Source organism: Carcharodon carcharias, chromosome 22 (genome assembly GCF_017639515.1).
Source record: "Carcharodon carcharias isolate sCarCar2 chromosome 22, sCarCar2.pri, whole genome shotgun sequence".
NCBI lineage: Eukaryota > Metazoa > Chordata > Chondrichthyes > Lamniformes > Lamnidae > Carcharodon > Carcharodon carcharias.
In genome coordinates this window covers 46,269,277-46,282,893 of record NC_054488.1, presented here as the reverse complement: position 1 = coordinate 46,282,893, position 13,617 = coordinate 46,269,277, and the positions used below count along the sequence as shown (strand labels likewise).

At 41.2% G+C, this 13,617-nt stretch overlaps 1 protein-coding gene across 9 annotated transcripts in view; it reads left to right on the top strand.

Moving 5' to 3' along the window:
* Positions 1 to 13,617, top strand: part of wipi1 (WD repeat domain, phosphoinositide interacting 1) — a 61,282-nt gene that overhangs the window by 25,063 nt on the left and 22,602 nt on the right. For all 9 annotated transcript variants that reach the window (XR_005946576.1, XM_041216776.1, XM_041216775.1 and 6 more), the window contains 5 exons: positions 599 to 695; positions 2,866 to 2,963; positions 4,650 to 4,742; positions 7,166 to 7,236; positions 8,395 to 8,502. Coding sequence is in view for 8 of the 9 variants with exons in the window: in XM_041216776.1 (XP_041072710.1) it covers positions 599 to 695; positions 2,866 to 2,963; positions 4,650 to 4,742; positions 7,166 to 7,236; positions 8,395 to 8,502 (467 nt within the window). In the remaining variant the exon portion in view is untranslated. The remainder of the gene's footprint in view (positions 1 to 598; positions 696 to 2,865; positions 2,964 to 4,649; positions 4,743 to 7,165; positions 7,237 to 8,394; positions 8,503 to 13,617) is intronic.

Here is a 13,617-nt window from a genome sequence, read left to right as displayed (position 1 = left end):
TCCTTTATGCTGTAAGAGCAGGGTGCACACTGCAGGTCTATGCTGATGGTATATATGGTGCTATTCCCCATTTGCTACTCAGTAATCCAGAGCCAGTTCACAGAATCAGAGCGCAGAAGAGGCCCTTCGGCCCATCGAGTCTGCACCGACACCTGAGTTCTTGAGTCAAGTGTGACCGGCAGCTGTCACTCCCTAATATACTAATGTTTTCCAGTTAAAATGTAAGTAGATTACTTTGAGATTTAATTCAAAATGTGTTTGTTAGGCTAATCAGAATTGAGGGAAGACTGGCTGCTTTATTGTTTTCTGATAGTATTATTCTGTACCTTCCAAAAATTGGATAATCTTACATAGAAATTACAACACAGGAAAGAGAAGCAGGCCATTCAGCCCAAACAGTCTGTTTTGTTTATTGTCCACACAAGCATCATGTATTGCAATTGAATGTGTAGCAGCAGCTGCACACCAGCAGGATGCCATGTGTAGGCTCAGGCTCTTGAAAATGCTGTTTTTCAGTTTTTTTACAGGTACCATGCTAATCGAGACCAAAATTATCTAAACCCCCAGGTTATATTTAACTCCTATTTTCCCACTACAGAGGCTGATAGTTTGTTTGGAGGAGGCCATTTACATTCATAACATCAAGGACTTGAAGTTACTGAAAACCATTCAAGATATACCACCAAACCGCACAGGTGGGTGAAAATTGTTTGAAATCAGTAACTAAATATCTGGACTCAAGATTCCAGAAGGCTCCTTCATGTCACTACAACCTAGCTGTGGCTTCAAGCATATAAATGAGAGAATTTCAGAAAATATACAACTTAGAAACAGGCCATCAGCCCAACTGGTCTCTGCTGGTGTTTATGTTCCATTCAAACCACCTGCTGCCCTTCCTTATGTAACCCTGTCAACATCACCTTCTATTCCATTCTCCAACTTCCCCTTAAATGGATCTAGGCATTCATCTCAACTAGTCCATGTGGTCACTCATTCCACATTCTAATCACTCTCTGGGGAAAGCCATTTTCCCTTGTCCCCTTGCTGACTGCATATATTCTGACCTTAGTCATGAGTTTAATATGTAAAAATGATTTACAGAATCAATTGACCAGCGGTTTTTTGAAATGCAGTCGCAGCTATATTTCGAATCTTCTTTATTCCAATGAAGAGAGATAGCAACTTATAAAAGAAAACAATCTGCCACTTGTGCCATTATTCTCAGAAGAAGCAGAAAAGTGTAGCAATTTCCTGGGCATAGTATTTTTGCCTTTGTCAAAGCTGTGATTATATTTAAACCAAAGTAGCTTCCAATGGCCACAGTTGTACTCAATTCAACACAGCAATAGAACAGTGCTTTATGCACTATTATAATTAGGCTTGAGCTGTTGTTTGGCAATATGGGTGAAGTTTAATGTTGTTAGTGAAAGGTAAAGAAAAGAGAATTTTGAAGCACAAATGATCTAGCTAATGTTTAATCCAAATTCAGGGCTGTTATCCATAATGTCTGAAGTCCAGGGCAGCAGTGGCTTACATTCTTACAAAGCTCTCCTTCTCCTGACCCCACAAAAATAATTTTAATTCTTACCCTTTTGGGCCTCTCTTCTCTTGCCTGCCAGGTTTAACTGAACAGAGTGCCCATGACGCATGCCCCTACAGTATCTGCTTTGTCAGAATCTAGGGCTTTCCTCTCTGTGTAGAGAAATCAGCTGGCAACCATTTTCTCTTCTTTGAATAAGTCTTTTATGTGAGGGAAGTGGCAGAAGGGAAGAAGATGGAGGTAGAAACAGATGCTCATAATGATACATACACAGAAACCAACAAGTAGAACTAGATATTTGTCCACCGAAAGAGAGGCACTTGCCAAAAGAGAAAGGGGCTTGAGAGTGAGAGAAAGAGAGAAAAATGCTCTCAAAGTGAGAACAAATGAGAGAGGTGGAATATTTACCTACAAAACACATGCACATAATGCAGGTTCATTAATGAACTGGAGCCCTCAGCTTGTTCTTATTGTCATATCGGTTTGAATGACCACTGTGAGCAGTGAAATGGCTCTAATTTAATGCCTTAGTTATTAGAAATATGAAACAGAAGTGCAATTTCAGCCACATTGAGTGCAGTTAAAGCAGCAGGTAGAAACAGCTCTGGGGAAATTCACAACCATAATCTAGACTGGCACTTCACCATGTGAATGCTGCATTGTAGATGGTGCTTTCGGGAGGGATGTGAAACTGGCTCAAACTGCCTGTACGGGTGGATGTAAAAAAAAAAATCCCATGGCAGTATTTGAAGACTTTCAGTGGAGTTCTCCTGGTGTTCTGGCCAAATATTTATTGCTCAACTAATACAACCAAAACAGATGAACTGCTGTTTCTCCCATTGCTGTTTGTGGGACCTTGCTATGCAGAAATTGGTTGCCATGTTTGTCTACAACACATCATTGATTGCACTTCAGAAGTAATTTATTGGCTGAGAAGCAATTTAGTGACATCCAAAGCTATGGGCAGTGCTATGTTGATGCAATTTTTTTTCTTTTTACTTAACATTAGAGTGGAGTGAGAATGTAAGACTGATTGTTTCACATCCCACTCTGCCATAACAGTTCACTGTTATATCCTTTAATGACACATTTGATGACGTGCATTTATGTTTTCACTATTGCACTACCTTTCTGACAAGGACAACTCCGAAGCTATTCATGTACCACTGTGAATGAGCCTGGTGTTTACTGTGTTCCCACTTTGTTCTGTTAGATTCATACTTTATTTCGTTCATTCTGAGTGCATGAAGGACAGTGATGCAGTATCGCTAATGCAATATCACATGCTGAGCATTGTAACGTCCTGTTTTGTCTGTTCTTCCTAGGTCTTTGTGCACTTTCCATCAATCATTCCAACTCCTATTTGGCATATCCTGGCAATGCCACAATAGGGGAGATAGTGATTTATGATGCAAATAACTTGGTGAGTCTGTACTTTGCGGGTAAGTGGGTGACAGTAATGGTTGCATTACAACTTAACTGAGGAATGAACCAGTGAATGGCTGTCACTTATTTTGTTTAGTGGAAACAGGCACAATGTGTGAACATGTTCTTTCTATCTGCAAAGAACAGGGCCCTGTATATTAATATATGTAGCTTCCAGCACATGTAAATGCATCACACTGAGAGCCTGACTGATAATCTTAAATTGATTCAGCGTTATTCTTAACACGGTGCGATTATTTAACAAATGTTGTCCAATCGTGGAATCACATCTAATGTTGGATTCTGTGCTTTGAGTTTTGCAAGCACGGGCTGGTCGGTTACAGTCTGTATCTTGCCCGTTGCGAACAACAGAAGGGACATGCTGTTTGATCTGCCAATCTTTAGGACGTACGACCTATATACCTAGCATCACACTGGTACCAAAATTCATAAACCACATTACTCATTTGTGTGATAGGCAGAATGTCTTTTTGGCTTGACAGCAGATCATATCAAACAGCATGTCCCTTCTGTTGTTCACAAAGGGCAAGGTACAGACCAACCAGCCCTAAATTGCAAAACTCAAAACACAGTGTGCAACATTAGATGAGATTCTGCAATTCAGCTACATTTGCTAAATGATCCTCGGTGTGCTAAGAATTACGCTGACAACCAGTTTAAGATGTCAGTCAGATACAAAGTGTGGTGCATTTGCATGTACTGAAAGCTACATATATTAATATACAAGGTCCTGTTCTCTGCAAACAGAAAGAACATGTATACATATAGTGCCTGTTTTAGCTAAACAAAATAAGTGACAGCCATTTACTGGTTCATTCCTCAGGGCAATGCCTTGACCAATCAGAATCAAGAAGCCTGGTTTAAATGTCAAACAATGCTTGGCAGTTAACTGTCAGTTACTATTAACTGGTGCATTCTCCATGGCAATGCCTCTACCAATCAGAGTGCATTTGCCAACCAGTCAGCATTCTTCTACAGTATAAATTTTTGTTTCCCTTACGTTGTATTATTCCACATTGTCCTGATGAGTTCAAGATGAAAAGCTTTGACAAAATGCCTCTTTCTTTTTATATTAGCAATACTCAAATTCTGAATACCAAACAGCTAATTATTAATGAAATGAAGCCAGGTGTCATCTGTGGTTCATTGGATAGCACTGTCATCTCTGAGACAAATGGTTGTGGGTTCAAGTCGCAGTCCAGAGTTTTGAGTATATAATTCGTGTTGATAGTTCAATTCATTAAACTGAAGAATCAACTACCTTCTCAGCTGGATGTAAAAAGAGAATGAATAATTCAAAGAAGAGCAGGGAAATTTCAAATATTCATCCCTTGAGCAACATTACTATAACAGATTACCTGGTCACTTATCGTTTGTGAGACAAATTGGCTGCCACATTTTCATACAACTGTGATGACACCTAAAAGTAATTAATTGCCTGTTTTTAAAAAAAAGTGTTTTGGAGCACCCTGAGATCACAAAAGATGCCATATAAAGGCACATTTCTTGTTTGCATCCAATCTGAAATAGTAATTTCACATACTAAATTCTCTGCTTAAAAACGGTCCAGCCCAAACCATCTTATTTTAATTAGCTGTCATTTGTAGCTTTTTAATGTGATTGTTTTATATGTCAGCTGATTTTTCTCATTTTCTTCTAACAGCACAGTGTTTCCGTAATCCCTGCACATGATGGTCCACTTGCTGCACTGACCTTCAACTTCACAGGTTCAAAACTGGCAAGTGCCTCAGAAAAGGTATTATAGAATCATAGAATAGGTACAACACAGAAGCAGGCCATTTGGCCTGACATGTCTGTGCCAGCTATCTACAAATGGCCTTCTTCCAATTTTGCTTCTCCTCTTCCAACTTTTTGTCCTGTTCCATGCTAACCTGAACCTTATGATACTGTGATCACTGTTCCCTAAATGTTCCTCTATTGACAATTAATCCACTTGGATCATCTCAGTTTCCAGAACCAGATCTAACAATGCATCTTTTCTTGTTAGGCCCAAAACATACTTATGAAGAAGTTTCTCCAGAACACACTTCAGAGACTCTTTCCCCATCTTCCTTTTATACTAGTATATATTGGGATAGTTACAGATCCCCCATTATCACTATTCTATAATTTTTGCACCTTCTGTAATTTTCCTGCATATATGCTCCTCTATATTGTTCCCACTAAGTGGTAGCCTATAAAATGCATCCAGTAGTGTACCTCTATTGTTTCTTAACTCTATCCAAATAAATTCTGTCTTGACCCCTTTCTCCAGAACTGTAATATTCTCCTTAATCAATAATGCCATCCCCCCTCCTTTCTTCCCTATCCTTCATGAACACCTGTATCCAGACATATTTAGTACTCAGTTCTGCCCCTTTTTTTTGTATCCAGGTCTCCAGTATCACAACAACATAATTCCATATTGCTATCTGTGCATGCAGCTCATCAGCCTTATTTGTCACACTCTATTGATTCATATATATGCACAGTAAACCTAATTTGGACCCAATTGCACTATCTCTTATTCTGACCCCATCATTGATGTCCTTGTTTCTTATTGTTGTCCTATTTGTCTTTCCCAATCCTTTCTGCACCTTGTTTCTCCTTTCAAATGCTAGATCCTAGTTCCCATCCCCCTGTCAAATGTGTTTAAACCCAACAGCATTAGCAAACTGTCCCAAGAGGACATCAGTCCCAGCCTCTATTGAGTTACAACTCACCTGGTCTGTATGAGTCCGATCTTCACCAGAACTGGTCGCAATGTCCCAAAAATCTAAAACCCTCCTCCAATATTCTCTCCAACCACACATTCATGTGCTCTCTACACTCCTGTTTTGAAAACTAACTAGCACATGGAACGGGATTAATCCAAAGATTATTACCTTTAAGATTCTGCTTGCTATTGTCCTTCCTACAACCCTAAACATATTCTTCACTGCTCAACTATCTAATTGTGAATTCCTTGGCTCCATCATGATTTTATTTTACTATATGAGAAGTATTGTAAGCAGTCATCATTACAATTATCACCAGATGATTGTTAGTGTGTATCAAACAGCCACCTCTCAAATCAATAGACCAAAATTAGAATTTTGATTGGATAAAAATAAATTCCTTTCTTTTAAGGTAATTTCCCCCTCTGAGGTAGATTCAAAAATTCTTTTCCCTTCTTGCCTGTTGCAGTTATCACTATACCATTGAATGCTGAATGTGTGGCAGTGGACTGCTATTAGTCTGTGATAGATCTCTGAAACCAACTGCAGGGGCACCTAGAGTTAGATACCACTCTGAGCATAAGGAAGAGATTCCCCTGGTGAGCCTTGGGGGAAAGAGAGCCCCCCCCACTCCCCGCTCCGGCTCCCCCATGAGCACCAGGGTGAGGGAGTGTCTCCCAATGAGTGTGGGAGAGTCTGTCATTTTCCCTACTTAACAATGTTCACACACTCAATTTTTTTCAACTCATCCATTAATGACGAAGTTCACCTGAGGTTTTTATGTTTAATCCTATGTCCCAGTTTTCCATTCAGCAGCAGGATTTTATCAGCCCTATAGTGCTAAACAGCTCAGCATTTCCATCCAGTAGTATTTTAGGTGCTGAGTAAAGCTTTTTGTGACATTATAAGATTTAATCTTTTCATATTTTATTCTGTTTCTGGGCTGCCTTCCAGCCTGTATTATTATTGTGTGGAGCTAATTGCTAAAAGCACATAAAAGTAGCAAAGGGCGGTTAATTCTCATTTCCCTTTCTTTATGGAAACATCTGAACTAGGTTCAGGAACTCTTAATGTTCGTTTTTGCTAATTTGGCATTTCACTAACACAGTCAGACTTCCACATAATTAAGGACCTCAGCAGTTTTTCTGCTGACACATTTTTGATTACATTTGCCCTCAGTTTTAGACACTTGTGTGAATGTCAGAATGATTTATCACAAATGATTCTGTGAGGACTGTTAATTTGTTAGTGTTATCCAACTTGTTGGAGTTTGAAAGTAATGCAATGTTGCAGATTTGAAGTTGGATTGAAAACAATTGCAGGAGATTTGGAATTGTCAGGTTTCTGATTTTTTTAAAAAATAGGTTTGACTGTTTTGAAGTGCTGAATGAGATTATTGCTCTTATGCCCTATATGTGGTTGTAAATTGCGGAGCTTCACTCACTCACTGAATGTTCTGCAGGGTACTGTTATTCGTGTCTTTTCCACGCCTGAGGGACAGAAACTCTATGAATTCAGGAGAGGAATGAAAAGGTAATTTCAGGCATGGGTTCGAAAAAGCAAAGTGATGACAGGCTTGATTCTATTTTTCTTTTTTACTTTTTTATTCTGCTCATAAATGTATTTTATGCTTGGCCTGCCGAGCCTGTGCACAGCCAGCTCTTGGGTCGGTGTCATTGCTATTTTGTCCTGGCTGTGAAAGCTGTGTCCCTTCCTTTTGTGGGGAATAGTCTGAACTGGGTTTCAGCAGCTTCCCTGAGGTGAGGAACTTTAGACGTGGAATAGTTCTGGCCTTGGACCTCCCATTCAAGGAGCAGCATGCTTTTAAACCATCAAAGAAATTGCTTTTTGTCATTTCATTCCAGGTCCTCCTCCTGAATGCTTCCAAGGTGGATGCTGTCTGAATGCTATCCATATCCCCTGCAGATTTTCAATAAGTAGGAAGTAATCGTATGATGTGCGGTGGGTCAGACTGCTTCAAGGGCTCAGAATATTTATCCAGCCAGTAACCAAACCAGATGCACCAGAGAAATTGGAGCTTTACGCCCTGGTTTGTGCTGAATTAGCTCATCTCATGTGAGGGTCACCTCTGTGACATCTGGCTGACATTGGAGCAGCTGCCACCCGCTTCGATCTCTGCTCACCCGCTCCAGTCCAAAAGTGGGATCTCAAGGCTTGTTTAAAAAATAAGATTGTTTTTATCAATGAGAAGTTCACTGCTAAGACAAGCAACCCGGGGATATTTCAAAGGTACGCTATTCCCTCTAGGATCAATCATCGTTATCGTTGGGAGGTTTTCTAGGCCTCAGCCGATCATGTGTCACATCACCAGTTGTGGATCCACTGAGGTTTCATGAACATGGAATAGGTAAAATTTCCCATGGAATTCACGGAATGTTCTCAGACAGACCTGTCTTTAATGTAGAGGGATGCACAGGAGATTCACTGTGGCCTTGGTACCAAAATTCTGAAATGTATCACTAACAAAGTGGAAACCCACAGATTTTATCCTAAATTTTTGTGTTCTTTCAGGAATGTCTGACTTCCCCTTTCTGCCCCAGGTATTTTGGGTGATAGGTTATTTTGAAGCTGGCATTGCGCATGGGAGTAATTTCGCTCATCACCACGTTCATGCCCTCTATCTTTACCACATTATGATTATGCTGCAGTGTAATTTTTCTTCTCCAACAGGTATGTAAATATTGGCTCCCTGGCTTTCAGCAGAGACTCCCAGTTCCTGTCAGCATCAAGTAATACAGAAACTATTCATATCTTCAAACTTGAACAGCCCAGCCAGAGGTACAGTAGTCCTTCAATATGTTCCCTACTAAGCCTGGACTAAATATTTAATCATTCACATTACTTTCTGTCAGGCAGTTTGACTGCTAGTGAGGGCCAAGACAAGATTGCTATAAGTTGTTCTTTCAGCAAAGGCTCTGCTATACACGTTCAGAGGTTTAAGCCTGACTCATGAACTCTGTCATCTTGTTTACACCATGTCTCCAGATTTGAGCAACATTATCACCTCTCAATCTTAGTGCAAAAACAGAGATTTGCATCAGACTGTATAAATAGTCAATCTGGATATCTGGCCACTTCAATCAAGAAAGTACTAGCATATGTATGCAGGGAATTAATGTGAAATTAATTTAATAGAAAGATTAAGCAAAAACGAACTCTTGGCAACACCATCTGAGTCTTGAGTTATTCTGCCTGTGTTCCTGTGAGAGTAATTGTTTAAGTGCTGACTGCATGTGCTCAACACTGGCAATATAAGTGAGGGAGATCCGTACAGAATCAGCTCACCAGTAATTATAAGACATGACCACCTCCATCCGCAATTTGTAGTTCTCTTTACATGGCTGCTAGGTGCTGTGCTGTCTTTGTAGGTGCCTAAAGAGACTCCTCTATCACACATAGAGGCAAAAGACCATCTTGTTACATGGTCATCTCACTCCTGTTGACTGTATGCATATGTTGACAATGGATACAGACAATAGGCAATGACAGAATTGGTCTTGTCTGCATTGGATCCATGTTCACAATGCCTATAAATACTTCATTGTTCTGGCTTCTAGATGATTTGGGCAAGATACCAGAAAGCCATCAGTAATCAGAACTATCTATTTTTGGGGGAAAGGGAGTAATTGGATTGTAGAATCTTAGCACAAAGAAGGAGACCAAATGGCCTGTTGCGCCAGTTCTGGCTTTTTGAAAGAGCTATCAAGCTGGTTCCACGCCTCTGATCTTTCCTTATACCCTGCAATTTTGTGTTTGGGTATGACCAAACCTTTTAGAAAATTATTATTGAAGCAGCATCCATGACTGTTTCGGGCACAAAAACTTGCTGAGTTTTAAAAAAAACTCTTCCTTTACTCCATGGTTCCTTTGCTAGTTATCTGAATTTTGATAGAGCGGATGAATACATGCTTGGAGAAATGACGAGGGAGGGAGGGAGGACTTTACATTCTTGAGGAGTTCTGCAGGGAGTTGGGACCTGTACAGGCCTCAACAAAGCTGGAACCAATGTCCTCATGTGAAGGTTCACTAGTGCTATGGACAGGGTTTGAACTAAGGCAGGGGTGGGGGGTGTTGGACACCAGGATGTAACATTAGAAAGGGGAAACAAGATGCACAAAGGATTGGGGGAAACAGAGAGCTACAACACAGGCATTTACCTGACAATGTGGAAAATTGCCCAGGTATGTCCTGTACACAAAAAGCAGACAAGTCCAATCCGGCCAATTACCGCCCCATTTGCCTACTCTCGATCATCAGTAAAGTAATGGAAAGGGGTCATCATCAGCACTATCAAGTGGCGCTTGCTTAGTAATAGCCTGTTCACTGATACTCAGTTTGGGTTCCGCCAGGTTCACTCCGCTCCTAACCTCATTACAGCCTTGGTTCAAACATGGACAAAAGAGCTGAACTCCAGTAGTGAGGTGAGAGTTACTGCCCTTGACATCAAGACAGCAATAGACCAAGCGTGGCATCAGGAGCCCTAGCAAAACTGGAGTCAGGGGGAAAACTTTCCACTGATTGGAGACATACCTAGCACAGAGGAAGATGGTTGTGGTTGTTGGAGGTCAGTCATTTCAATGGGGATGTTCGCTGATGATTGCACAATGTTCAGCACCATTCATGATGATTCAGATACTGAAGTAGTCCATGTCAAAATGCAGCAAGACCTGGAAAATATCTAGGCATGGGCTGACAAGTGGTCAAATGGTAAGTAACATTTACACCACACAAGTGCAAGGCAATGACCATCTCCAACAAGAGGCAATCTAACCATCACCTCTTGATATTCAATAGCATTACCATTATCAACATCCCGGGGGTTACGATTGATCAGAAACTGAACTGGACTAGCCATATAAATACTGTGGCTAGAAGAGCAGGTCAGAGGCTAGGAATCCTGCAGTGAGTAACTCATCTCCTGACTCCCCAAAGCTTGTCCACCATCCACAAGGCACAAGTCACGAATGTGATGGAATACTCTCCACTTGTCTGGATGAGTGTAGCTCCAACAAGACTCAAGAAACTTGGCACCATCCAGAACAAAGCAGTCCGCTTGATTGGCACCCTTTCCACAAACGTTCACTCCCTCCACCACTGACAAACAGTGGCAGCAGTGTGTACCATCTACAAGATGCACTGCAGAAACTCACTAAGGCTCTTTTGGCAGCAGCTTCCGAACCCACAACTGCTACCATCTAGAAGGACAAGAGCAGCAGACACATGGGAACCCCACCACCTGAAGTTCCCCTCCAAGTCACTCACCACTCTGACTTGGAAATATATTGTAGTTTTTTCAGTGCTACCAGGTCAAAATCCTGGAACCCCCCTCCCTAATAGCACTGTTTGTACACCTATACCACATGGACTGCAGTGGTTCAGGAAGGCAGCTCACCCCCAGCTTATGTGCAATAAAGGCTGACCTAGCTGGCAACACCCACATCCCGTAAATGAATAAGTAGCACAGTATAGGGTGGGATCAAACTAAGAGTGAATACAAGAAGGTCTAAGATAGGTTGGCAGTGCATGTGTGTAAATGCATGAATCTTAAATAAAGTTGGTGAGTTGCAATTGCAAATTGTCACGAGGATCTGATGTTATGGTTCCAAAAATGGACAGGATTGGGTACTAAATGTTCCTGGACTTGGGGTTAGAGATGGGAAGGAAAGATGGCAGTAATTATTAAACAGTATTACAGTATGGAGAGAGCGGATGCTCTGGGGGGGGTCAAAGACAGAATTTATTTGGTTTGAGTTTAAAAAAAATATAGAGGTAGCATTACAGTACTGTGTATATTCTGTAGGTCACCAACTAGTGGGTAGGATATAGAGGATGGTAATCGTGTAAAGAGAAGAGAGAGGGAAGAATCACTGGTATGTTCAGGAGAGCCTTCTTATCAGAACGTTTCCCACCCAATGAGGTTGCTGGATTGGGTTCTGGGGAGTGAGGTGGGTCAAGTGAATCAGTTGTCATTAGGGAAACATTTAAGAAACATTGATCATAGTATTATACGAACATTATAAATTAAGAGCAGGAACAGACCATTCATCCCCACAAGCCTGCTCCACTATTTGATAAGATCATGGCTGATCTGGTTGTGGCCTCTACTTTCCTGTCTACCCCGATACCCTTTGACTCTCTTGTCAGTCAAATATCATAACATTTGGATCAGCTGTGGAAAAGGACAAGAAGCAGTCTAGAGCCGTCTAGAGATATTTCATAACACTCAGCAAAGATACATTCCAGTGAGAAAGAAAGACTCTAGGAGAAGGATGCACCATCAGTAGCTAACTAAGGAAGTTAAGTATCAAATTGAAAGAAAAACATACAATTCAGCAAAGATTAGTGGCAGGACCTAAGATTAGACAGAATTTTTAAAACAGCAAATAATGACTAAAAGTGTAATGAGGGAGAAATTAAGAGTATGAGAGAAAGCTAGCTAGAAATATAAAAATAGTTAAAGAGTTTCTACGAGTATTTAAAAAGGAAAGTAGTAATTAAAGGGAGGGAGTTGGTCCTCTAGAGAACGAGTCTGGGGAATTAATAATGGAAAATAAGGATATGGCAGAAGCGTTGAACAGATATTTTGTGTTTCTTTATGCAGAAGACACAAATAGGATCCCAGAAATAGCTGTAAATCAAGGTGTGAAAGAGAGGGAGGAACTTAAAACAGTTACCATCACCAGGGAAAGGATACTGAAAAAACTATTAGAACTAAAGGCTTGCAAGTCCATAGGACTTGATGGCCTGCATCCTAGGTCTGAATCTTCTGGTCGGCGTGTGGGGGCTCCGATGCATAAAATGACGCATGATGACGTCGGGCGTGCATCCCAGCATCATTCCGGTGTTCAGCTCGGCGGGTGCACTCTGGAGTCGGCTGCGCACCCACCGGACTGCCAAAGGTCTATTGAAGTCATTTAAAAACTAATTGAAGTAATTAACAGAGCTGCCTGTCCAACCTGAAAGTTTGGGGGCAGGCGAAGAGCCCAGCTGGCCTTCGCATTTTTCATGGAACCTCATCCACACGCGGGATGAGGTTTCGTGAAGGCTTTATTAATTTAATAATTGTTTCATGTGAAGTGATAAACGTGTCCCACCTCGTGACAATGTTGCATGAGGGAACATGTCTGATTTATTTTATTTCATTATTTATCAAATTGTTCTGACCTTCCTTAATCTCCCTAAGGCAGCTCCGTGCCTCAGGGAGATTTCTGCGCTGTTTCGCGCAAGTGTGCAAAAGAGCGCAGGCCTCGACTCTCCCTCCCCCGCCCACATAGGTGGCACTGAGCGCTTCCATGTGCGTGTCACGTTGGCGGGCCTTAGTTGGCCTGCCCACGCAAAATGGCAGCGCCCAGCCGACACAGGTGGCAATCACCCGCCTGCACCCGCTCTTGCCCAGCCCGCCTGACGGAGAAAATTCTCCCCCTAGGGTCTTAAAACAAATGGCTACTGAAATAGTAGACGGATTGGTTGTGATCTTTCAAAATTCCTGATATTCTGGAAAGATCCCATCAGATTGGAAAGTAGTGAATGTAACTCTATTCAAGAAACGAGGGAGACAAAGCAGAAAAATACAGGCCAGCTAGCCTAACATCTGTCATTGGGAAAATGCTAGAAGCTATTATTAATGAGGTTATAGCAGAGCTCTTAGAAAATCTTAATGCAATCAAGCAGAATCATCATGGTTTCATGAAAAGGAAATCATGTTTGACTAATTTATTAGAGTTCCTTGAGGAAGTAACAAACAACATGGTTAATGTAATGAACCTGTAGATGTGTTGTACTTGAATATCCAGAAGGTATTTGATATAAGGTGCCACATCAAAGGTTACTATAGAAAGTAAGAACAAAGTGTTGGGAGTGACATATTAGCATGGGTGGAGGATTGGTTAGCCA